Raw genomic sequence first — 27,877 nt, 5'->3', positions numbered from 1 at the left:
GCATTGATAAAAACACACTCCTCCCCAAAATCTGACTAGGAACAGTTTATTAAAAGGTGAGATAACAAAAGAAACAGCCACATCCAAATCATTTAATTGCTTAAAACCTATTTACATTATAAATATATTTACTGAATACAACCACTGGTCCTACATCAGGAAGTGTTGCTGGTATTGGATGAGGGGCTGGAGGGGGCGGGGCTGGAGGGGGCAGGGCTGGAGGGGGCGGGGCTGGAGGGGGCGGGGCAGGAGGGGGCGGGGCGGGGCAGGAGGGGGCGGGGCAGGAGGGGGCGGGGCAGGAGGGGGCGGGGCAGGAGGGGGCATAACTCTGGAGCGCTAGGTGGTCATATGGGAGGACAGTGTTCAAAGGGTTAGGTTAAGGTGATTTTGTTTACGAAGGGTTGGTTTAAGGGTTAAGGTGACAGTCCTGCTACACAGCTTCTGAAACTGTCCCCAGACTGTTGGAGCTAGACTGCAGTTTGAAGACTGGTACCTATGGTGACACCCAGGACCACACATCCTTAGCCCTAGGGGATACCTCCATCCCTCCTCATCCCTCCATCCTTCGTCCCTGCCGATCTCCATAACCTCGAGCCTGCAGGTGTCTATTGCAATTCTAGAGCCTCAGGGTTTGTAAGGTTAGGGTTTACAAGGGGAGGACCAGACCATTTCCTCCTCAGTCCTTTATTTTGTTAGGATTCCGTCCATTGCACCGGCCAATCAGTCAAAAAGGGAAGTATGTCAGTCAAGTCTGTTTTCCCAGGATACAGAGATTGATGCTAGCCAAGCAAGGACATTGTGTGTGTGCTCTAGCCTCTGCCTGTGGCCCCAGTGGAAGTGCTAGCTGGCGTCCTGAGAGCTGTGTTGTTGTCTCAGGGTGGCAGGGAGGGCGGTGCTGCACACAGGAACAGCCAACACCACACTCTCCTCTGCCACCAGCAAGGCTCCTCCCCTGGCCACGCCCCTGGCCACGCCCGCCCTGCGGTTGCACACGCAGCAGATGTAGTCCTCCGTCTCCGCCATCTCACAGGTCACGCCCACACACACCTGGTGGAACCACTCGTCACAGCCGCCATCACACTGAACCCAGTCCACCTGGGGAGACAGGTAGATCAGAGAGATAGGGAGGTGAGAGACAGGTAGATCAGAGAGATAGGGAGGTGAGAGACAGGTAGGTCAGAGAGATAGGGAGGTGAGAGACAGGTAGAACAGAGAGATAGGGAGGTGAGAGACAGGTAGATCAGAGAGACAGGGAGGTGAGAGACAGGTAGATCAGAGAGACAGGGAGGTGAGAGACAGGTAGAACAGAGAGATAGGGAGGTGAGAGACAGGTAGGTCAGAGAGATAGGGAGGTGAGAGACAGGTAGAACAGAGAGATAGGGAGGTGAGAGACAGGTAGATCAGAGAGACAGGGAGGTGAGAGACAGGTAGATCAGAGAGACAGGGAGGTGAGAGACAGGTAGAACAGAGAGATAGGGAGGTGAGAGACAGGTAGATCAGAGAGATAGGGAGGTGAGAGACAGGTAGGTCAGAGAGATAGGGAGGTGAGAGACAGGTAGATCAGAGAGACAGGGAGGTGAGAGACAGGTAGATCAGAGAGACAGATGAGCAGCCACTTCTACAAGTAGTCACCCTAGTCTCAGAGAAGTGTAGAGACCAGGTGGTGTAGAGACCAGGTGGTGTAGAGACCAGGTGGTGTAGAGACCAGGTGGTCTAGAGACCAGGTGGTGTAGAGACCAGGTGGTGTAGAGACCAGGTGGTGTAGAGACCAGGTGGTGTAGAGACCAGTTGTCGTCCTATGTCTGACAGCCACAGCAGCCAGCAGGGTTAACCTCTCTCCTGTTAATACGTGATGAGTAACTCTCCTTAAGGTGTTCCAGTGGTGATCACCTGCTCACTCTCTATACTCCAGGATGCTTACGAAACATGCTTCCTCCACAGTCCATTATTAACTTCAGCTTGGAACCTTCCCATCCCCTCCTCCACCTGCTCCCAGTGGGCCTCTTGCCCCCTTCCCATCCCCTCCTCCACCTGCTCCCAGTGGGCCTCTTGTCCCCTTCCCATCCCCTCCTCCACCTGCTCCCAGTGGGCCCCTTGTCCCCTTCCCATCCCCTCCTCCACCTGCTCCCAGTGGGCCTCTTGTCCCCTTCCCATCCCCTCCTCCACCTGCTCCCAGTGGGCCCCTTGCCCCCTTCCCATCCCCTCCTCCACCTGCTCCCAGTGGGCCCCTTGTCCCCTGCACCACTCTGGACACCCTGCACCTGACTTCTGTTAAAAACTTTTATTGTTAAAATAAAAACAAAGTAAAATAAATGTTAAAAAGATTAAATAATCTTTTGTAAAAAATAAAATCAGTAAAAAAAAAAAATACTATTAAAACTGTTAATCGGCTGTTGTGTGAAAAAAATCAGATAACATTTTTAGGCTGTATCACCCAGCCCTAGTAATATATAATGGTAGTCATGGCGATATATATTAGTGATATATACTGGTAGTGATGTTGTATATATTGGTAGTCATGGTGATATGCACTGGTAGTCATGGTGATCTAGGAGCTTACCTTATCCTTGCAAGGCCTCTGGCAGTTCTTTGCTGCACACACAGCGTTCTCATCGTTGGAGTCCTCGGCCCCGGACCAGTCGTACTTGGAGGGGATGTCTAGAACCTTCCTCTCCTTCCTTTTCTCCAGACCCTCCCTCAGGGCCTCTGCCTTCAGCACCGCCCTCTCCTTCCTCTTCCTCTCTTTCTCCTCCTTGGCCAGGCGCTTGGCTAGCTGCTTCAGCTCCCGGGACTTCTCCAGGTTCAGCTTCTTCTTCTTGGGTTTAGCTCCCAGCTCCAGACCAACACGCTTCAGCTCCCTGCTCTTGGGTCGGCCCACATCGCTCCCGCTGGCCCCGCCCCCACTGGCCCCGCCCCCTGTCACAGCCAGCATCATGTGTTGCTCCGCACGCTCCAACTTCCTCCTCCTCTTCTTCTCGGACTCCTTCATCCTCATCTTCACAGTCTTCTCCATCAGGGGGTCCTCGGGCTAGGGAAAGAGGAACAGGACAGATTTATCCAACAGTTTATCCAACATGTTGGCAGTGAGGGTATTAGCAGGGGCTCCTACCTCCATGACCTGCAGGAAGCGGTCCTCTGAAGGGGGGTGTGTGGCCTGCAGGATCCTCCAGATGTGCTGCGTCTCGTCCAGGGACACCTCCAGCAGGTCCCCAAGCAGCATCAGCTGCTCCAGCTGGGCCTTGGCTGCAGAGGACAGCTCCAGCACTGGGGGCTCCAAGCTGCGGGGCACCAGGGGGGTCTTCCTGGGCTGCTTCCTGGGGGGGCCCATGTCTGGCAGGCAGGAAATGGAGAGATAGACAGGTTACAGGCAGAGCATAGGGTCTTATTCTGGGCGCAGGGTTAGCAAGACAGACAGGCAGAGGGTAGGGTCTTACTCTGGGCGCAGGACTTGGATGCAGAGGAGTAGGCATGTTCAGCACAGAAGGAGTGTGTGGCAGCAGCCCACATGTGGCTGACCACCTCTTCCGACTTCACAGGGATCTCCTCGTCACAGAAAAGGTAGGGCTTCCCCTCTCCAGGGTCCTGGAACACACACACCCGTCAGACGCTTCTCTTTAAGTTGGGTTTTTGTATCGTACCCAGGCTGCTATGGTAACCTTTAGGGATGCTCCGATCTGATTGGCGCCTATCCATATCGGCCGATATTCACATTATCGGTTTTGATCGGCGTTCTCAAAACGGCCGATCAAACATGGCCGATCAAACACGGCCGATCAAACACGGCCGATCAAACACGGCCGATCAAACACGGCCGATCAAACACGGCCGATCAGATGACATAACATCTGCGAGAACTACTATCAGAGACGTTTCAATAAAATGTTAGATTGGCATTTCAGGCCGCCAATGGTAATAAATGATTATTTAACCTTTAGATGCGTGAGTTCTAAATATTTCCGACGCTTCCACCAGAGTTTGTTTTCCAAAACGGAAGCTAGCTAGCTTTAGTTAGCTTCCGTTACCTAGCAACCTAGCATAATACTCGTAGCAATGCTACTACCTGCTGTGTTACTTGTTAGCCTCTAATTGTACATTTTGAAGCCATACTATAGCGTTTGTCATAGTTTTTGCCTATCGGAAAATAGTCGGTTGGAATTTTCAGAATCGCACATGTGCAACGTTACTCTGTGAGACCTGCATTTGAACGAAAACAGTCACGGACAGCCACTGCTTTTTGGAAGGCTCTCGCACAAGCAGCACGAGTCTTCCTCCCCGCACCAAATCTTCCAGTGATGCTGCTTGATCAGAAGTAAGGTTTGAATACTCTAGTATGCCCCCTCTCCGAGTGAGTGCGTGCGTGAAGTGAGAGAGTGAGTAAAGGATGTGAGAGCGAGTGAGTGAGACACTATACAGATAGATATACATGTTTTGTTTTTTTGTTTAATTGCTGACTTCCTGTGCACCTTTCATCTTTATTCTGTCTGTTATCTCCTCCTAAATGCAGACAAATTGACTTGAAACTGACTGACTTTAAACATATTGGATATTTGGCTATAGCCTGTTTATGTTGCAGTTAAGTTTGTATTATTTTTCCACAGGAAAGCTACTGTATAAGCTCCAAGTTCTCTTGAGAGCCTCTAGAGAGTGGAATGTTGCACATGTGATTCTATTGTTGTGATTTTTATTTAAAGATTTATATTTTATTATTATTTTAATATTTATTATTATTTACACATTTTATAGTAAGCGAGAGCTTCTACACTGGAATGTTGCACGTTTCCTGCAATAGAACGGATGGTTGTCAATTCATGATACTCTCTCGTCTTGTAATTTAAATACTTAAAATACAATACCAATGTTGTTAAGAATAATTAATTTCATAAATAATGCTACACAATAAATAGAATGCTTCAATCGACACCGTGATCGGTGATCGGTATTATCGGATCGGCAGATACTGATTTCAGTGATCGGCACCAAAAAACCTGATCGGAGCATCTCTAGTAACCTTGCTGTCATATCTAGGCTGCTATGGTTACCTTGCTGTTGTATCTAGGCTGCCACGGTTACCTTGGCATCATATCTAGGCTGCCATGGTTACCTTGGGGTGGTATCTAGGCTTCCATGGTTACCTTGGGGTGGTATCTAGGCTGCCATGGTTACCTTTTACTATTGTATCTAAGCTGCCATGGTTACCTTGGCGTGGTATCCATAGGTCTCTCTGATGTCCTCGTCTGAGTCTGTCTCCTCGTCGTCGTACTCCGCTGGCTGCTGAGGGGACGGGGCTCTGCTGAACCCAGCCTGCTGGAACGTCTGGAGGTGGCCCTGGACACACACACGGGGCGCGTCAAGGTCAGGGCTAGGGGGTCAGGGCTAGGGGCGTCAGAGCTAGGGGGTCAGGGCTAGGGGGTCAGGGCTAGGGGCGTCAGGGCTAGGGGCGTCAGGGCTAGGGGCGTCAGGGCTAGGGGGTCAGGGCTAGGGGGTCAGGGCTAGGGGGTCAGGGCTAGGGGGTCAGGGCTAGGGGGTCAGGGCTAGGGGGTCAGGGCTACGGGGTCAGGGCTAGGGGGTCAGGGCTAGGGGGTCAGGGCTAGGGGCGTCAGGGCTAGGGGGTCAGGGCTAGGGGGTCAGGGCTAGGGGGTCAGGGCTAGGGGGTCAGGGCTAGGGGGTCAGGGCTAGGGGCGTCAGGGCTAGGGGGTCAGGGCTAGGGGGTCAGGGCTAGGGGGTCAGGGCTAGGGGGTCAGGGCTAGGGGGTCAGGGCTAGGGGGTCAGGGCTAGGGGGTCAGGGCTAGGGGCGTCAGGGTACCTGCAGGTCAGGGTTGGCAGCAGCCTTCTGCAGCTCAGCAGTGATGATCTTCTCAGTCTTCTCCCTGGCAGCCTGCTCCACCATGCGCTGGGACAGCACTGACAGCTTGGCCAGTGCCGACGACAGCTCGTCTGTAGCCAGGGCCTGGCGGGCTCGGTCCTGGGGGGAGGAAGGGGCGTTTTTTTACTGTTTATTAACATGGCCAAAAAAAACATTTCCTTGTAGAGCTGTCTCATCTCTTGATCTCTCCCTGGCAGTTCTTTCTTCCCCTGCTGTGTGTATGTGATGTCATTATCTGTCATTAGCGTTTTAATGCGTCAACGCATTGATTCGCTCAGTCCCTTCTTACACTCACACTACAGACTCGTCTGTGAACAGCCCTCCTGTCTCCGGGCCTTTTCCGATAATCGGCAGGAGAATCAATCCAGAGTTTACGAAAGGTTAGCATCATAATTTTCTGCACAAATGTGTCCAAAACGGATACATTCATGTTAAACATAATAATATTCATAATTAATACATTCGGTAAATATAACAATTAGTCCAACGTAATGTTTATATTATGTAAAGCTCCAACAACTATTTTGCACTCAAATAAAAACAGTTCTTGAGTGCAATGCGCTTGCATTACTTTTTGAAGTCCTTAACTACACTCACATCCAACGATACTAGAACATAGCTTTGGGCCGAGACCCACATTTTTACAACGTCTGGCTACGCTCCTGTCTACCGCCACAAATATGATGATATTCTGTGGGAAACACTGCACTAGTGTTGTCACAAAAAAGCTCTACAAATGATATGTAAGTCATCTACTGAGTTTGCTTCATGTCTACATTCAGTCCACGCACATTTTTTGCCTTCAGGCCTACATGCACTGTGATTGTATTCATGTTGTTTATATGTTTATATGTTGTTTATATTCTGCCACGTTATGTTAAGTACATCCTTAGATATTGTAGGTGACTGTTACTGTCCACAAATGAGTGATGTTCAGTAACCTATTTTAGTTTTTTGCTTTGGTATCGAAAATCGTATTGAGTACCAAAATTTCACTGGTATTTGGTACGGTAACAACAATACTACACCCTCTACACCACACACACACTGCAGTACCTGCCAGCCCATGGCCCTCTCCATACTACACCCTCTACACCACACACACACACACTGCAGTACCTGCCAGCCCATGGCCCTCTCCATACTACACCCTCTACACCACACACACACACACTGCAGTACCTGCCAGCCCATGGCCCTCTCCATACTACACCCTCTACACCACACACACACACACTGCAGTACCTGCCAGCCCATGGCCCTCTCCATACTACACCCTCTACACCACACACACACACACTGCAGTACCTGCCAGCCCATGGCCCTCTCCATACTACACCCTCTACACCACACACACACACACTGCAGTACCTGCCAGCCCATGGCCCTCTCCATACTACACCCTCTACACCACACACACACACACTGCAGTACCTGCCAGCCCATGGCCCTCTCCATACTACACCCTCTACACCACACACACACACACTGCAGTACCTGCCAGCCCATGGCCCTCTCCATACTACACCCTCTACACCACACACACACACACTGCAGTACCTGCCAGCCCATGGCCCTCTCCATACTACACCCTCTACACCACACACACACACACTGCAGTACCTGCCAGCCCATGGCCCTCTCCGTGAGGCACTGCAGGGCCTCTCCCTCCGGCAGGCGGACCGGCAGCTTCTGCAGGGACACCAGCAGGGAGAGGATGGTCTCCAAGCGGGGCCGGCGTGATCGCTGGCATAGGGGGCACAGGAACCTGGAGTCCTTGCTGCTCTGCCAGCCCTGCTTCTTCTGGGCGCCCGTCTTGGGCAGCGGCACGCAGGCACCGTGGAACCAGTCCTTGCAGAGCTCACACTGCAGCATGAAGCCACCGGCCGTGCGGCGGCACAGGCAGAACCTCACCTCCTCAATGCGCTCGGCCAGGGCCATCTTGGCCAGGTTGGCGGAGCGCAGAGCGTGGATGGCGTGGGCCTCCTGCTGCTCCTGGGCCCTGAAGGCTGCCACCACGGAGGCCTGGTCTGGGGCCGGCTCCTCCATGCTGTCGTCCTGCTGGCTCTCTAGCGCCGCGCCGCCATCCTTTTCCTGCAGCTCCTTCACACGCCGACGCTTGTTCTTGCTGTTGCCATAGACACCAATGTCCACACGAGGGCTCAGGACCTGGGGGGGAGGACAGGGGGATGAGAACCTTTGTTTGGACCACCCAGGTGAGCAGCAGGGTGTGTGTGTTCTAACCTGCAGCAGGGTGTGTGTGTTCTAACCTGCAGCAGGGTGTGTGTGTTCTAACCTGCAGCAGGGTGTGTGTGTTCTAACCTGCAGCAGGGTGTGTGTGTTCTAACCTGCAGCAGGGTGTGTGTGTTCTAACCTGCAGCAGGGTGTGTGTGTTCTAACCTGCAGCAGGGTGTGTGTGTTCTAACCTGCAGCAGGGTGTGTGTGTTCTAACCTGCAGCAGGGTGTGTGTGGAGTTCTTCTTGAGGAAGGTGCGAGCGGTCCTCTCCCTCCAGGCCCGGGCCGAGGACACCTGACTCTCCAGCTGCACCAGGGCATCCAGCCGCACCGGGAGGCTCCGCCCCCGAGACACCAGACCCTCCAGCTGCTCCAGGTAACCATAGCTGCTGCCGCTCTACACACACACAGTAGGAATGATATACTGCAGAGGTGTGTGTGTGTGTGTGTGTGTGCGTGTGTGGGGTTAGAGGTGCTACCTGTATGGCCTCCACCTTGCTAGCCCAGTCCCGGGCCTTGAGCAGGGCTGCCCTCAGAGCCAGCACGTTGGGCAGGTAGGCCGGGATGTTTCTAGCCTCCACCACGATGCTCTCCAGGGTCGCCATGCTGTGCCGGGGCCTGGGGGTACAGGTGTGTGTTACTGTGTGTGTGTATGTATAGTGTGTGTGTGTATATCTATGATGTGTGTGTGTGTGTCTCACCTGGCCTGCAGGCATGCACGGGCCTTGTCCTCCCACCTCTCAGACACCGTGAGCAGCTCCTGCAGGTCGGCCATGGCCTTCTCCAGCGCTGGGTGTGGAGGCAGCCCCACCCCCGAGTCGATCAGGCGCTTCATCATCTCCAGGGTCACACGCTGGGGGTCTGCCAGGGTCACACGCACCTGGGGCAGGGGGCAGGGTTATACCCCGGGTAAAGCTCACTGGGTAGACAGAGACATACTTCATACACGCAAACACACACACCTCGTCCAGCCAACGCGCCTGCTGCAGGTCCTGTTTGAGGCGGGGCAGCTGGGGCAGGTCCAGGTCCAGGCTGCTGCCCAGGTCCAGCAGAGCCTGCAGCGTGACCGAGTCTGGCAGCGGCTCATTCAGCGCCAGCTGGGACCGCTCCCGGAAGTCCTCCACACTCTCCAGCAGCTCCTGGGAGGCAAAGGTGATCACTCAGTATGCACTGACACAGGGCTAGTATGCACTGACGCAGGGCTAGTATGCACTGTAGGAGGGCTAGTATGCACTGACGCAGGGCTAGTATGCACTGACGCAGGGCTAGTATGCACTGACGCAGGGCTAGTATGCACTGTAGGAGGGCCAGTATGCAAGTCTTTGAAAGGACATTACGTCCTTAAAAATACATAATTCCTCCTAACAATAATGGATTTTAGGCCGGGCAATCATGGCCTAGTGTTGGAAAGTCAGAAATAGTTTTTTCCACTGGCAATCATGGATTTATGAGTTAGGGGTCAGGGTTAGGGTTAGGGGTCCAGGTTACCTTGACTTGCTGAGTCTGGCTTATGACGCAGGGCAGGCGGTCCAGCTGGTCTACGAAGCCCTTCAGCTCCTCCACTGTCAGCCTGGAGCGCCCCCTGCTGGCCTGGGCCCCACCGCTACACACACACACACACACACAGATATACTGAGACAGAGAAAGAGTGTGTGTGTGTGTCTCTCTGAGTGTGTGTGTGCCTTTCTGAGTGTGTGTGTGCCTCTCTGAGTGTGTGTGTGTGTGCCTCTCTGAGTGCGTGTGTGCCTCTGAGTGTATGTGTCTCTCTGAGTGTGTGTGTCTCTCTGAGTGTATGTGTGTCTCTCTGAGTGCGTGTGTGTCTCTGAGTGTATGTGTCTCTGAGTGTGTGTGTGTCTCTCTGAGTGTGTGTGTGTCTCTGAGTGTGTGTGTGTCTCTGAGTGTGTGTGTGTCTCTGAGTGTGTGTGTGTCTCTGACTGTATGTGTGTCTCTCTGAGTGTGTGTGTCTCTCTGAGTGTGTGTGTCTCTCTGAGTGTGTGTGTGTCTCTGAGTGTGTGTGTGTGTGTCTCTCTGAGTGTGTGTTACCTGTGTCGGTGCTTGCGGCTGAGCAGCATCTGTGCTACTGAGGAGCAGGTCTCTGCGTCCTTCACTGTGTCCCTGAGGCGGCGCAGCACACTGTTATCCGGATACCTGCGCTCCTCTGCATCCTCCAGCAGCACCCGCAGCTCGATCAGGTCTGGAGGAACAGACCCTCAGCATGACCCCTCGGCATGACCCCTCGGCATGACCCCTCGGCATGACCCCTCGGCACGTGCCCTCGGCACGACCCCTCGGCACGACCCCTCGGCACGACCCCTCGGCACGACCCCTCGGCACGTGCCCTCGGCACGTGCCCTCGGCACGACCCCTCGGCACGACCCCTCGGCACGACCCCTCGGCACGACCCCTCGGCACGACCCCTCGGCACGACCCCTCGGCACGACCCCTCGGCACGACCCCTCGGCACGACCCCTCGGCACGACCCCTCGGCACGACCCCTCGGCACGACCCCTCGGCACGACCCCTCGGCACGACCCCTCGGCACGTGCCCTCGGCACGTGCCCTCGGCATGACCCCTCAGCATGACCCCTCAGCATGACCCCTCGGCATGACCCCTCGGCACAGCCCTCAGCTGTTTCAGTGAGGGGAGATGGGAGGAGTGGGGGGGAGGAGTGAGGGGAGCCCTACCTCTCTTATTTCGGGTCTCTGCGGCCAGCGCCTCGCTCACACGCCTGGACCAGGAGTCGTAGGACTGGGCCCTGGACCCCACCCCCAACACCATGCTGGGAAGGTCCTCCAGGGCATACCTGTACCTGCACACACACAGGTGATCAACACAATCAAATCTGCATGATCTCTGGAGGCACACCGCTCAGAGAGTTTGGGAGGAGAAGACTACCTGAGACACTTGCGGTCCATGCTGCAGTCACACAGCTGGGCGGCGTGGTGTAGACACGCCAGGCGCTCAGCGCTGCAGGAGCACGTCACGGCAGACAGGAAGCAGGTGGTCTTACACCTCACACACTGGCGCTCATCATCAGGCAGCAGCTCAAACACCTCCTGCTCCGAAGACACCACCCCCTGGAGGAGAGGAGGAAGAGAGCCCATTAAATGACGCTTTAATCTCCACAGCTCAACATGAACACCAGGCCAGCCGTCATCCCTCACCATCTGTGTGAGGGCGAGCCGCAGCCTGCTCTCCTCCTCCATGGTGCGGCTGAGCTCTGAGAACACGGCGCCCGCCAGCTCCACGTCCAGACGTTCTGGCTCAGACGCCATCTTGCACAGCAGCTCGTCATGGGAGAACACACAGTAGCGCTGCAGGCGCCGGTAGTGGGACACACACTGACGCCCCACTGGGAGCTGGACACACACACACACACAGCATGTACACACACACACACAGCATGTACACACACACACACACACAGCATGAACACACACACACACAGCATGTACACCCACACACACACACAGCATGAACACACACACACACAGCATGTACACACACACACACAGCATGAACACACACACACACAGCATGAACACACACACACACAGCATGTACACACACACACACACACACACAGCATGAACACACACACAGCATGTACACACACACACACACAGCATGAACACACACACACACACAGCATGTACACACGCACACACAGCATGTACACACGCACACACAGCATGTACACACACACAGCATGTAAACACACAGCATGTACACACACACACACACACACAGCATGAACACACACACACACAGCATGAACACACACACACACACACAGCATGTAAACACACAGCATGTACACACACACACACACACACAGCATGAACACACACACACACACAGCATGTACACACACACACACACACACAGCATGAACACACACACACACACACACACAGCATGAACACACACACACACACAGCATGTAAACACACAGCATGTACACACACACACACAGCATGTAAACACACACACACAGCATGAACACACACACACACAGCATGAACACACACACACACACAGCATGTACACACACAGCATGAACACACACACACACAGCATGTACACACACACACACACACACAGCATGTACACACACACACAGCATGAACACACACACACACACACAGCATGTACACACACACAGCATGTACACACACACACACACACAGCATGAACACACACACACACACAGCATGTACACACCCACACACACAGCATGAACACACACACACACACAGCATGTACACACACACACACACACACACACACAGCATGAACACACACACACAGCATGTACACACACACACACACACAGCATGAACACACACACACACACACAGCATGAACACACACACACACAGCATGTACACACAGACACACAGCATGTACACACACACACACACACACACAGCATGTAAACACACAGCATGTACAGACACACACACACAGCATGTACAGACACACACACACACAGCATGTAAACACAGCATGTACAGACAGACACACACACACACACAGCATGTACACACACATCAAGCTAATAATAATACTACTAATAAAAGCATTATAATGGTAATAATCATATACATTTTAATACAAGGAATGTTGCATACCCAGTCAGCAGTGCAGAAATTGACAGCTTCAGCAAAGTTGTATCCCTGGTTGAAGCCACTGTGGTAGGCTCTGGGGAATGTCACCACAAACTCCCCAGCACACTGGTTAGTCCTGAACACCTGTTCACACACACACACACACACACTGGTTAGTCCTGAACACCTGTTCACACACACACACACACACACTGGTTAGTCCTGAACACCTGTTCACACACACACACACACACACTGGTTAGTCCTGAACACCTGTTCACGCACACACACACACACACACACACACAGGTTAGTCCTGAACACCTGTTCACACACACACACACACACACACACTGGTTAGTCCTGAACACCTGTTCACACACACACACACACTGGTTAGTCCTGAACACCTGTTCACACACACACACACACACACACACACACACACACACACACACACTGGTTAGTCCTGAACACCTGTTCACACACACACACACACACCCACACACACACACACACACACAGGTTAGTCCTGAACACCTGTTCACACACACACACACACACACACTGGTTAGTCCTAAACACCTGTTCACACACACACACTGGTTAGTCTCGAACACACACACACACTGATTATACACATATATAGTGACGAGCATAGTAATGAGTACGGTGGTGAGTATAGTGATGAGTGTAGGTAGTGATAAGTATGCTGAGTATTGAGTATGGTGGTGAGTATAGTGATAGAGAACAGTGTTGAGTATAGAGCAATGAGTAGAGATTGCAGTGCTGAGTATACAGTATAGTGATGTGTGTAGAGTATAGTATGAGTATAGAGTATAGTATGAGTATAGAGTCTAGTGATGAGTTTAGAGTATAGTATGAGTATAAAGTATAGTATGAGAATAGAGTATAGTGATGAGTATAAAGTATAGTGATGAGTGTAGAGTATAGTATGAGTACAGTATGAGTTTAGAGTATAGTATGAGTATAAAGTATAGTGATGAGTATAAAGTATAGTGATGAGTATAGAGTATAGTATGAGTATAGAGTACAGTATGAGTTTAGAGTATAGTATGAGTATAAAGTATAGTGATGAGTATAAAGTATAGTGATGAGTATAGAGTATAGTATGAGTATAGAGTATAGTATGAGTATAGAGTATAGTGATGAGTATAGAGTATAGTATGAGTATAAAGTATAGTGATGAGTATAGAGTATAGTATGAGTATAGAGTATAGTGATGAGTATAGAGTATAGTATGAGTATAGAGTATAGTATGAGTATAGAGTATAGTGATGAGTATAGAGTATAGTATGAGTACAGTATGAGTTTAGAGTATAGTATGAGTATAAAGTATAGTGATGAGTGTAGAGTATAGTATGAGTACAGTATGAGTTTAGAGTATAGTATGAGTATAAAGTATAGTGATGAGTGTAGAGTATAGTATGAGTACAGTATGAGTTTAGAGTATAGTATGAGTATAAAGTATAGTATGAGTTTAGAGTATAGTATGAGTATAGAGTATAGTGATGAGTATAGAGTATAGTATGAGTATAGAGTATAGTATGAGTATAGAGTATAGTGATGAGTATAGAGTATAGTATGAGTACAGTATGAGTTTAGAGTATAGTATGAGTATAAAGTATAGTGATGAGTGTAGAGTATAGTATGAGTACAGTATGAGTTTAGAGTATAGTATGAGTATAAAGTATAGTGATGAGTGTAGAGTATAGTATGAGTACAGTATGAGTTTAGAGTATAGTATGAGTATAAAGTATAGTGATGAGTATAGAGTATAGTATGAGTATAGAGTATAGTATGAGTATAGAGTATAGTATGAGTATAGAGTATAGTATGAGTATAGAGTATAGTATGAGTATAGAGTATAGTATGAGTATAGAGTATAGTATGAGTATAGAGTATAGTATGAGTATAGAGTATAGTATGAGTATAGAGTATAGTATGAGTATAGAGTATAGTATGAGTATAGAGTATAGTATGAGTATAGTATGAGTATAGAGTATAGTATGAGTATAAAGTATAGTGATGAGTATAGAGTATAGTATGAGTATAGAGTATAGTATGAGTATAGAGTATAGTATGAGTATAGAGTATAGTATGAGTATAGAGTATAGTATGAGTATAGAGTATAGTATGAGTATAGAGTATAGTATGAGTATAGAGTATAGTGATGAGTATAGAGTATAGTATGAGTATAGAGTATAGTATGAGTATAGAGTATAGTATGAGTATAGAGTATAGTATGAGTATAGAGTATAGTATGAGTATAGAGTATAGTATGAGTATAGAGTATAGTATGAGTATAGAGTATAGTGATGAGTATAGAGTATAGTATGAGTATAGAGTATAGTATGAGTATAGAGTATAGTATGAGTATAGAGTATAGTGATGAGTATAGAGTATAGTATGAGTATAGAGTATAGTATGAGTTTAGAGTATAGTATGAGTATAGAGTATAGTGATGAGTATAGAGTATAGTATGAGTATAGAGTATAGTATGAGTATAGAGTATAGTGATGAGTATAGAGTATAGTATGAGTACAGTATGAGTTTAGAGTATAGTATGAGTATAAAGTATAGTGATGAGTGTAGAGTATAGTATGAGTACAGTATGAGTTTAGAGTATAGTATGAGTATAAAGTATAGTGATGAGTGTAGAGTATAGTATGAGTACAGTATGAGTTTAGAGTATAGTATGAGTATAAAGTATAGTGATGAGTATAGAGTATAGTATGAGTATAGAGTATAGTATGAGTATAGAGTATAGTATGAGTATAGAGTATAGTATGAGTATAGAGTATAGTATGAGTATAGAGTATAGTATGAGTATAGAGTATAGTATGAGTATAGAGTATAGTATGAGTATAGAGTATAGTATGAGTATAGAGTATAGTATGAGTATAGAGTATAGTATGAGTATAGAGTATAGTATGAGTATAGAGTATAGTATGAGTATAAAGTATAGTGATGAGTATAGAGTATAGTATGAGTATAGAGTATAGTATGAGTATAGAGTATAGTATGAGTATAGAGTATAGTATGAGTATAGAGTATAGTATGAGTATAGAGTATAGTATGAGTATAGAGTATAGTATGAGTATAGAGTATAGTGATGAGTATAGAGTATAGTATGAGTATAGAGTATAGTATGAGTATAGAGTATAGTATGAGTATAGAGTATAGTATGAGTATAGAGTATAGTATGAGTATAGAGTATAGTATGAGTATAGAGTATAGTATGAGTATAGAGTATAGTATGAGTATAGAGTATAGTATGAGTATAGAGTATAGTATGAATGTGGGGCCGTACAGGGACTCCGTGCTGCATGAGCACGTTGGGGTTCATGATGGTGACCAGCTGGTGCAACAGGTCAGGCTGGGAGTCAAACAGCTCTGGCGCCAGCTTCTTCATCACTGCCTCCAGCTGTTCCGCCGCCTGTGCCGGCACGCCATACCACGTCTTAGGCTCCCCCCTGCACAGGGATGTCAGGGTTAGGGTGTGTAAGTGTGGGTGTGTGTAGGGAGTCAGGTGGCTGAGCGGTGAGGGAATCGGGCTGGTAATCCGAAGGTTGCCAGTACGATTCCCGGTCATGCCAACTGACGTTGTGTCCTTGTGCAAGGCACTTCACCCTACTTGCCTCGGGGGAATGTCCCTGTACTTACTGTAAGTCGCTCTGGATAAGAGCGTCTGCTAAATGACTAAAATATAAATAATAAGAGCGCCTGCTACATTACTAAATGTAAGTGTGTGTGTGTACCAGTGCAGGAAGTTGATGGAGTAGCTCCAGTGGTCCTCTATGTGCCAGCAGAAGGAGGAGAAGCACATGCCCACATACAACCAGGGAACCTTCATCCCAGAGATGTCCACGTTGATGTGGGTCAGGACAGACTGCTCCAGAACTGGCATGTTGTTCAGGTTCCAACCAGAGTTAGCATACTCCTGGAGAGGGGCAGGGGTGGAGGAGGGAGAAGGTGGAGAGATGGAGAAGGGTGGAAGGGATGACATACACTGCCAGCTACTGTCACTGTCAGTCCTGTGTGTGATAGTAAACATGTTGTTTGTGTGTGTACATGTATATGTTTCAGTATATATGTGTGTGTATATACAGTATATGTGTGTATGTTGTGTGTGTGTGTCACCTCCTCATCTCCAAGCAGCCTCCTCCTGCCGTCTCGTACTGGGAACCCGCTGCCCACATCCTTGGAGCTGATATCAGCTCCGTACTCAACAATCACGTCCTCCTCGATGGAGCTCACCACCCGCCAGAACTCCTTCTCCACCAACTCTGTGGGCACCATCTGAGGGCAGAGGTTAGTCAGTTCTTTACCATCTTGGTGGTCATTCAGGAACATGATGTGCGTTTTAAAGTAAAATCCATCAATCTGGTGCACTTTGAGAGCATAATTGAGAGGCTATCTATGAAGAACTTTGTGCTTGTGTAAATGTTTTTATCAAAAACATCGGTCATATGGGTGATGAAAAAACGTCACACCTACACACATGGTTAAAGAGACAGTTTATCGCAGTTCACATACGGTGGAAACTAGGGGTGCAAAACCGAACCGTTCAACACACTACCCACGGTTCGGTTTTACATGTAACCGTGGTTTTTTGGATCTACTAGAAAACTTTTATTTATTTATTTTTAAAACACAACCGAACACCCACAGAGCAGTGTTGCCAACTTAGCGACTTTCTCGCTATATCTGGCGATCTTTCCAAACCCTCCTGGCGACTTTTATGTTGTTGGAGACTTGGTGTGAAAAAAAAAAATACTGTTTGTGTAGTGTTCAATGTTGTTATATGTCTTGTTAGTCTTTATCCCTCATTGAAGTTTCACAAAAATCTTGTGTTTGCATTTTCGATGCGTTTTGAGGTGAATTTTCAGGTTAAGACAGAGGGGGAGGCACTTCAAGTGACACTTGCGCTTGTGCTGGTTGAGTAGGCTAGCTGTTAGCCTCGTTTCCCTCAGGGGGAAAAATGTCAGACAACAGACAACAAAATGTGCTTAACTTTTTCAAATAAGTCCCACAAGTAGCCTGTGCTGTTTACATGGTCATGGTCACATGATGGACTGTTTGTCTCATCCAGTGCGTTTTTGGTTAATTTAATCCGATGGATAATTGCTGCTTGTAAAAACGATTGTTGCAGTGTTTATTTTTAACGTTTCACACCCATGCAGTGCATATTCTGAAATTAAAATATACATTTCCCAGATGTACAAGCAGGTTTTTTTATACAGAGAAGCTATGTAGGCAGTGTATTTTTTTGTGTTCGGTTTTCCGGTTTCCTCCAACCCCCGTTTTGAGTGGCCGGATCCACCCCCCTTCTGCGCTTCGGGACCTCCCACTTAGCCGGATATACAGAAAATACAGAGAAAACACTGAAATGGTCATGTTTTTTTCTTCCCCCTAATTTGCTAAACAAAACCGAACCAAAACCGAAACCGTGACCCAAAAAACCGAACCGAACCGTGGGCTTGTTGAATTGTTGCACCCCTAGTGGAAACACAAAATTGATTAGAGCATGTACAGTATACCAAAAAAACATCTAATGGTAATCTATGCACCTGCACCTATAAACCTGCAGTTCTGACATTTTATTTTTCTAGGCTAAAACAGAACAGCTCTAATGACCTTTAATATTTTAATGATTCTGGGCTCTAACCCTAACCCTACGTGTCCACTACAGCATTTTTTAACGCTCTACACAGGGGCGTGTTAGACAGGTTAATACAGAGTTACAGTCCTCTAAGGTCACTGTTGTAGTCATGGCCAAGCGTGCAGACTTGGGTTCATATACTCACAATATCGATCAACCTACACAACATTTGTGAAAAAATACACAATATTTTACTAGTGCAAGATTAGAGTACATGTTACGCTACCGTTCACTCAATCAGTCGTGTGTCGGCCGGGCTAGCGAGCTAGCAGTGGCACAGAATAGTCACGTAATGTGACAAGACAATTTAAAAGTATAAAAATACACCAGGGACACTGACAACAACCTGCACCATGCATTATTATTCTAATGTAATCTTTAAATTCAGGCTCGTCACATTACGTAACTTTGTTCTGAACAGGACTGGATGTGCAGCCACACAAGATAAGTTTCTCCTCCATCTTGAAACTGAAACCTAGAAATGTTTACCATGACCAACGGTTGCTACTTTACAAGAAACCAATCCGAGTGGCCAACGCAAGCATTTAACGCTCCTCATTTACATAAAGTTCGCAATGCTTGCCTTCCCACAAAGCCCTACACGAGCGTCAACGCCCGGTTTTATTGAAAATGAGGAATGAGGAATCTTTTGGTACCTCACGATTGATTCGATTCTTGGGGTCACGATTCTATAAAAAATCGATTCACAAATTTTTCGATTCACGATTTTTTATAAAATTTCTGTTCAATATATGCTTACATTTGATTCCAGTTTTCTGTTTAGTGTTACTTGTTTCTATTTGCCTGTGATGGGCAGTTAAGTGTTGAAGAAAAAAATCCCAATGCATCAAAACCTTGAAATGTATTGTTTTTCTTGCAGTTTAGTGAACTCATTGTTAAAATAAAACATTTTTTATCACAATTTTGTTGTAGAAGACTGAATCCCTATTCCAATGCGAATCGATTTTTTACCCCACCCCTAGTGGACACGCACTGTAACCCTAATCCTTTCATATTGGAATGATTCTGGGCTCTAACCCTAACCCTTGGCCCATTGATCCGCAGGCAGGTGTCTCCTTGCAGTGTGTTAGAAAGTCTGATTTGACCTGGAATGTTCCGATCATAGAACGAAATCCACCAGTGCCACCAGCGAGAAAACTGAACTAACTTTGTTAGCAGTCACACCATGTGTCCGCAAAACTACTTGCTGTCTTAGACGCAGGGAGCAAAGAACGTTTCCGGTGCGTGTCTGTGACTGAAAGAATATGCACACGTACCACGGGGGGGACTGACTGGGAGTGAGAGATGCACGGGGGGGACAGAGGGGGGGACAGAGGGGGTGACTGACGGAGTGAGAGATGCTTTGCTAAAGCAACGGTGCAAAACACAACGTTAGATATATTTTATGTAATGCGAAGTGTACTCATATTTCAGGTTCAATTTGAAACTTTATGAAACTATGGCAGGACAAATTAGACTATGGAGGGCCGCCACAGTCTAGCCAATGAATGGGACACACTGTAACTGGGCAGCCCTGCCTTGGGTCAGGGTCGGCCCTGCCTTGGGTCAGGGTCGGCCCTGCCTTGGGTCAGGGTCGGCCCTGCCTTGGGTCAGGGTCGGCCCTGCCTTGGGTCAGGGTCGGCCCTGCCTTGGGTCAGGGTCGGCCCTGCCTTGGGTCAGGGTCGGCCCTGCCTTGGGTCAGGGTCGGCCCTGCCTTGGGTCAGGGTCGGGCCTGCGTGTGGAAGATGCTGACAGACACTGAGACACATACGTGCACGGGCATGTTGAAGTAATCAGACTTGAAGTGGTCGGCCATCTCTCCGAAGCCCTGCAGGCTGTACTCCCGGCCCGCCTGCTCAAACCCGAACGCCTCGCGAGGCTTGCTGCACTCCTGCACAACACAAGAAGTTTATACAGGAGATGTATATATATATATATATATATATATATATATATATATATATATACACACACACACACACACACACACTGTATATACCAGCACCACAGTGCTGCGCTAGTCTCATACCTCAGCCACACACTTGGGGCAGCGCCAGTCCCCCCGGGGCACGTCCTGCAGAGGGGGGATCAGGCAGAAGGTGTGGTAGCTGTCGTCACAGCCGTCACACAGCAGCAGACGCTCCTCCTCGTCTCCACGGCCGCAGCTCAGACACATGTACAGGTCCACCTGGGGGATCAGCAGCAGCACAGGGACAGGTAAGCACACAGGCAAGCCTGCTATCACACAGGTAAGCCTGCCATCACACAGGTAAGCCTGCCATCACACAGGTAAGCCTGCCATCACACAGGCAAGCCTGCCATCACACAGGCAAGCCTGCCATCACACAGGTAAGCCTGCCATCACACAGGTAAGCCTGCTATCACAGGTAAGCCTGCCATCACACAGGCAAGCCTGCCATCACACAGGCAAGCCTGCCATCACACAGGCAAGCCTGCCATCACACAGGTAAGCCTGCCATCACACAGGTAAGCCTGCTATCACAGGTAAGCCTGCTATCACAGGTAAGCCTGCCATCACACAGGCAAGCCTGCCATCACACAGGTAAGCCTGCCATCACACAGGTAAGCCTGCCATCACACAGGCAAGCCTTCCATCACACAGGCAAGCCTTCCATCACACAGATAATTCTGCCATCACACAGGTAATTCTGCCATCACACAGGTAATTCTGCCATCACACAGGTAAGCCTGCGAACACACAGGTAAGCCTGCCATCACACTGGTAATCCTGCCATCACTCAGGCAAGCCTGCGAACACACAGGTAAGCCTGCTAGCACACAGGTAACCATGCTAGCATACACCTAAGGCTGCTAGCACACAGGTAAGAGGTGCAGTGTTGACCCCAGCCCCAGCTCAGTACTCACAAAGTTGACCTCCAGACTCTGCTTGCGAGGCTGCATCTTGATGGCGAAGGCCTTCAGGTGCCTCTGTCTCTTGTTGAAGGCATCGTCTCCTGACACAACAAAGCTTTACTTTGCTACTATGAAAATGTTTTCATAAAAACAGTATACATTTACATTTAGTCATTTAGCAGACGCTCTTATCCAGAGCGACTTACAGTAAGTACAGGGACATTCCCCCGAGGCAAGTAGGGTGAAGTGCCTTGCCCAAGGACACAACGTCAGTTGGCATGACCGGGAATCGAACTGGCAACCTTCGGATTACTAGCCCGACTCCCTCACCGCTCAGCCACCTGACTCCCGTATCCCCAGTATAGTGTGCAGTGTCAGGATGCAGTGTGTCAGGATGCAGTGTGTCAGGATGCAGTGTGTCAGGATGCAGTGTGTCAGGATGCAGTGTGTCAGGATGCAGTGTGTCAGGATGCAGTGTGTCAGGATGCAGTGTGTCAGGCGCTGCATGCAGATCTCCCTCCCTTCGGGAATTAGGGTGAGGGCCAGGAGCGTACCTGCAGGAAGGAGCTCCACCACTTTGTGTCTGGAGAACAACTGCAGGGTTTTGGGCTCCTTGTTTTCCCTCTGAGGAAGCAGAGCAGCATGAGAACACACACAGATACACAAACAGAGACACACACACACAGAGATAAACACAGAGAGATACACACACAGATACACACACAAAGAGATATGCGAGCGCGCACACACACACAGAGACACACATACAGACACACACCTCAGACTTCAGCCTCCGAGACCTCCGCTCAGGGTGGGGGTCAGGGTGGGGGAGGTCCTTGTTCTGAGTCTGGTCACTCAGTCTCTCCCTCTCATCCTCATCTTCATCCTCCTCTTCATCCTCCTCTTCCTCCACCCTTTCGTTCAGCTCCTCCCCCTCCTCCCCCTCCTCGTACAGCCGCTGGATGCCCTGGACAGGATCAATCACAGGGATCACTCACCCCAACTGCTGCTGGAAGGCAGCTGTGAGAGACAGCTGTGTTTTGGCCAGTGAGTGGACTCAGATTTCCTGTTACCAGTGTGTACTCTTGGGGAGCCAACGTTTGCAGACGTACTTTGTTTAGTATGGTCATCTTACATCGTCATTGTTGAACGCTGAATCCAAAAGATTCCCCCAGATTTGAAAGACAGAGGTGCCTCTACAAACATGCTTCTTTCTGTCTCACCACCATCACGTTTCTGTCTCACTAGCGCTCACCACCATCACCATCAATGATGCGCACCACCTTCACCACACTCGCGTTGGCGATGAGAGAATAAGTATCGTTGTTAGTTTCCCCTCTCCTCTCCAGAACTGAATTTACAACTTGCATTTTGTCAGCGGTGCACCATGACATCCGGTTCATGTGTGTACTAAACCACAGTGGGCGTACCAAACAGTTTGATGACATACCAATGCATCCCTGGTGTCTGTACGTGCGAGTGTGTGTATGAAATTGTGTGAGTGTGTGTGTGTGAGTGTGTGTGAGAGTGAGTGAGTGGATGAGTGCGTGAGTGTGCTCCACTCACGGTGAGCGTGGCCCCAGACTGGAACAGCTCGTATGGGTAGAGCAGCCTCTCGTAGTGGGAGCGCAGCAGAGAGCCACATCCCTTCCCTGGAGGCAGGCCCATCCTGCAAGCCACCGCCGCCCAGCACTTCTGCTTACACACCGCCTCGAACCCCCCCTCCGCCTGCACCACCTGCAACACACAGCTATGGTTAGGGCAGGGCTGAGCTGGTCTGGGTTAGGGCTGGGTCAGGGTTAGGGCTAGCTACCTTGCTGAGCTGGTACAGATCCAGAATCTTCCTCTCCACATGAGGGACACGTAGCCTGGATCCCTGAAGCTCCCAGAACTTAGCAATCTGGTCCAGGAAGTTGAGCTTGACTCTGGTGAGAGCCTGGAGGGGAGACAGAAGACAATACATCACTGTTATTATTCATTTTGACGCTTGTGAGTGTGTGTGAGCGTGAGTGATGATGTGGGACCAGATGAGGGTTCATAGATAAATCAGGCTGGGGACAGCATGAACACACTTCAGGTTCTCAGGGATGCTCACCAGGCTTCGACCAGCCTACCTCCTGGTGATACACCAGCCTACCTCCTGGTGATACACCAGCCTACCTCCTGGTGATACACCAGCCTACCTCCTGGTGATACACCAGCCTACCTCCTGGTGATACACCAGCCTACCTCCTGGTGATACACCAGCCTACCTCCTGGTGATACACCAGCCTACCTCCTGGTGATACACCAGCCTACCTCCTGGTGATACACCAGCCTACCTCCTGGTGATACACCAGCCTACCTCCTGGTGATACACCAGCCTACCTCCTGGTGATACACCAGCCTACCTCCTGGTGATACACCAGCCTACCTCCTGCTGCTCTGGTAGCCTCTTACCTCCAGCTCGTTGAGCCTCTGAACTCGAGGAGTGAAACGGAAGTTTCGTATGTCGCAGGCAAAGGGAGGCTGCCAGTCCTGGAGGGAGAGCAGGAGGGAGGGAGAGCAGGTGAGTAACTGAGCACCAACATCATCAACACCACAAACTCTGGTAACAACTATGGCAAGAATAATAACGTTTTCAATTAGAAGATGCTTTGATCAGAATCAACGTACAGGTGGGGGCTTGAAACTGCGATCTCTTGATCTGCAATTAAATGTTCTACCACTTATCTATGCTTTATCAACTAGGCCTAAATCCATCCCATAATTGTTCTAATTGGTGTCTAGTCCATGCACCATTACTCTGCACAAAACCCGGTCTAAACTATTAAAGATAAACAAAGGCTGCTTGTTGGATTTAATGGTTTTACTTTGAATCTACAAAGCCTTACAAACACCTAGAAAGTTATTTAATAATTTACTTTTACAGACCCAAACCCCACGAGATATGGGAGCCAGCATTAATACTAGTGATTTCATGATTTGTTCATGTTTAGCATTGTTGTCCATGTTTGCAACACAGGCCTAACCCCAACCCTACTGTGGAATGAGTCTCATACTCTAGGTGGTTAGGTTTTGGCATCTTTACTTTTTTTAAAGACATATACAACTGTTATTATCCATTGTCGCACTTCAACATGCACCACGAAGAAACATCAAGTTTAATACTCAATAACTAGAGAGGGTACAATTTCTGGGGAAATTGTAGGGTGTGCTTGCTTGCGTCGGTTGCACAGGGGTCCGTTTTTGAATGACATTTTTACAACTGATATTTCTGTATATTTTATATAAAAATGCATACTTATTATTTATAAAGATTACATAGATTTAAAAGCATTTTTTTTTGCTGCTCATTTACAACAGAAAATACGAGTGAAGTGTAGAATGAAATAGATGTCTTCTAATTTCACCTGCAAGAGGCAGCCTCATCGTTGAATCAAAACGAATTAATTTGGCAGACCGGTGTAAAAATTGACCTAATCTCTATGATTTAAACGTCCTTTTAAGTTTTTCCCTTCTCGTGATATTTTAAGGAATTGTACGACGTTACCGGCAGTAGAAGATGGAATCGCGATTCAAACAGTACCATCTGCTAACTGAAAATATGCCCCCAAAAACGTAAATAAGCTTGACATTTATTTAGTGGAAAATCGCTTTCATAAAAAGCTCACTGGTAGCGATCATTGTCAGTAACAACGCCAAGTGCGATATAGCCCTTTGTGGAGAAGCTGCCCCGGTAAATTGTACTACTACGGTACAGTACTAGACTACTGCTGTGTTCGTCTTGGTAGCGATTGCGTTGGTTGAATTTGATTTAACGTTCCGTTGTACGGTTTAGGCTGAAATTAATTATTTTCATGAACAGATTGACAAAGTTTAGGCTGTGGCAATGAAGTTAAGGTTAGTAGTTATATTTTTGATTTAAGTAAGGGGAGTGCCGAACATGTTCTGTCGCCGTTTGACTTTAGTACAGCTGTGTAGATGTTTTTGTAGTGTCTCGCGTAGGCTACAGCGTTTCAGTGAGCAACACTGGTTTGAAACCACAGGTAATGATAATTTCACCCACAAATCGTTTACTTGTAATGTAATGTCATAATAAATCCTACAACGAAAATGTATTTGTGAGGAATGTTTATTTTAACGATTGAAAACAGATGCATCACAGACCACTGTAGTATGTGTTGCCCGGGCAACAGAGGCTAATGTCATGATGCTAATACTTCAGTGACATAGTAGACTGTTTCCGAAAGTAGATGTACTTCCTTAATAAAATCAGCTTATATTGTACATTACACGTCACAATTGTGTGTCATATCACAAAGTAAAATTAGTAAATAGTTATCACCCTGGCCTCTTTGCTTGTGGCGTTTCTGCAGCTGCCTTGCTGTAAAGCAGTTAGCTTAGCTATCTCCCAGAAGTTAACGAACTGCTAAACTAATGTTCTGCTAGTCACGCGAGTTTTCGTGAGTTTTCGTGACGTTAGTGACGTAAGTAGCGTCATTGACTGTGGTTAGCAAGTTAGCCACCGTTAGCTTCACTTTTCGACACAAAAACGTAATTTCTACTTAAGCCGTGCAACCGAACGTAAATCCCAATACAACGCTACCAAGACGAAACTTTTGACACCTACGTTGTCTATGTAGGCCAAATATTGACTGAGTTTTAGGGGGGCAAAAAGAATAATAAAAATAATAATATATATGTGAGAGAACAAAGGTTGTGCCCTTGCCGAAGGCAAAGCACACCCAATTATGTAGCAGTCGTTACAACATAGTCCCTGTCGCGGTTCTGCTAGGAAATCTGCAAGGCCGAAAAGAAAACAATAACAAAAGCCTCTCCGTTGGTAATATGGATCTAAAGCAGACGTTCTATTATTTTCTAGCATTTAAAGCAACCAACTAATTAAATATCAAATTAGATTTTTAGATTAGAATTTGGTCGTGTTTGACCTCCACAAGTGAAAACACAAAGCCGCACGTAAATTTTACGTAGGCCTAAAATCCCATGTATACACTAGAGGTAGGCAGGTCATGGAGACGTGTTCTAAATGTATGAATTGATAAACGTTTCAAAAATACTAGTAAATGGTTACCTCTGGGGGTCTAATTTTGCAGATGCCAGTTTTCTCAGCAATTGGACGAATCTTGTTTATATATCCCAAAGGATCCGAAAAATCCTCCCAACTCGGCTCAAAAACTGGGCATTCGGGAGGTGGTACGAATTCAGCAAACCCTGACATGATGAGTCTCAGTTGAACAGTCCAGTTTTCTTACAAAGAGAAGAAACTTACTGCCGCAATTTCTGTATGACATGGAAATTTTGCTATTTAGCTTCTCGAAAAAATAAACATAGTAATATAGCGCACTAGCACTATTCTATAAGGAAACTGCGGGCCAGGCCGACGGAGGCAGCCCCCAACACTCCCATATACAGCAACGTCAAGAGGCTGATGGGCTACCTGGGACGCAGGGCTTTTTCAGTCAAAAGCGCCATCATTCCCAGGGAAATTGGGACACAACTGGTGCAAAAAATATTCCAGGGAAACTGGACACGAAATCCTTTGTTATAGTTATTCACTGAACGAATTTATCATCCAGCGTATCTGTAAGGGTACTTTTGAAGTTTCCGTTGCAACATCCATTAGCTAGGTGCCAAGTAGCTCCTAGCCGATGTAGCTAGTCCCACTGGTGCGTTCTTCAAAGAGCAGAGCATTTCTGTCAATTTTGAAGTGGCCCTCTTGCGTCAAGTTATCTGAGAGATGTGTATGTTCCCGTAATTCTGCAGTCAAAATGTATTCTTATTCTCGTTCATCAAGAAAAACACAAGATGATGACGTCTCACAACAACTGGGTATAAAGCTAACGTGCTAAGTGTTAGCAAAGTCTGTCGCTAGCACACAATGTTGATCGAACCTTGTCCGAACTGTCCATTCATTGAGGAACCCTATAGAGTGCTAGCCTAGGTTAGCTACGATACATCGTTCAAGCCTGATTCGGGAAACGATTTCAAAAAGTCGCATCTCCCGATTCCACTGGCTGTGTACCAACAAGATAGACGACCCAAATGTATCGCCGTCCTTCCGCGTTGAGTCCCTCGATGCTATTCTCACGACAGCTGCCGACCGTGTGCTCGTTAGCTGGTTAGTCAAGATGTCTAAAGCTAACTGACGTTAGCTAGCATATAGCCACTTTAACACTTGCCAAGTAGCCTACTGACTGTTGTGTAGCTAGTTAGAACTAGCGAGCCTAGCATGATCTCTCCACTCACTGTGTTAAGGTTTCGAAAGCGCAACTGGTACAACTTGTTTCAACATTTATGACTTGACCAGATATCTATGATGTTCAAAGTAACAACTGTAATATATATGTATGTGCATATATTCTGTCTGGCCAAAATTTTAGAACTTCATTTAAATGTGACGAGTTATTGTTTTTGCATGAACCACTTTACACCCATTTATGTACATCCTCCGTCTTTCCGCCATTTGAACTATTAAAAAAGTAGAGCCAGATTAGGATTTCAAGATTACTATCTATTCATAGCTACGATCTTAAACTGAGTAGGCCCTACCTGCAATTTAACGCAACGATATTTTGATATGTATGATAATCACTAGAATACCACAA

The 27,877-nt window shown here is 47.9% G+C and overlaps 1 protein-coding gene across 1 annotated transcript; it reads right to left on the bottom strand.

The window, feature by feature from the left end:
* Window positions 1-32: 32 nt before the first annotated feature.
* On the bottom strand, window positions 33-27,877 carry kdm5a (lysine demethylase 5A). Its single transcript, XM_062482801.1, has 29 exons — window positions 26,344-27,877; window positions 23,709-23,786; window positions 23,083-23,205; window positions 22,836-23,006; window positions 22,048-22,236; window positions 21,824-21,893; window positions 21,282-21,370; window positions 20,425-20,583; window positions 20,167-20,286; window positions 16,874-17,032; window positions 16,492-16,673; window positions 16,044-16,206; window positions 12,734-12,853; window positions 11,264-11,458; window positions 10,995-11,176; window positions 10,784-10,908; window positions 10,142-10,292; window positions 9,587-9,701; window positions 9,061-9,237; window positions 8,800-8,978; window positions 8,578-8,716; window positions 8,316-8,495; window positions 7,487-8,032; window positions 5,804-5,962; window positions 5,197-5,325; window positions 3,435-3,582; window positions 3,110-3,330; window positions 2,561-3,028; window positions 33-1,095 (listed from the first exon to the last, which is right to left on the bottom strand). The coding sequence occupies exons 1-29, from the start codon at window positions 26,488-26,490 to the stop codon at window positions 841-843; spliced, it is 5,139 nt and encodes a 1,712-aa protein (XP_062338785.1). The 5' UTR covers window positions 26,491-27,877; the 3' UTR covers window positions 33-840.

This window comes from Osmerus eperlanus, chromosome 17 (assembly GCF_963692335.1).
Source record: "Osmerus eperlanus chromosome 17, fOsmEpe2.1, whole genome shotgun sequence".
Taxonomy (NCBI): Eukaryota; Metazoa; Chordata; class Actinopteri; order Osmeriformes; family Osmeridae; genus Osmerus; species Osmerus eperlanus.
Note: the sequence above shows the minus strand (reverse complement) of the source record. Positions and strands in the feature narration are given on the sequence as shown.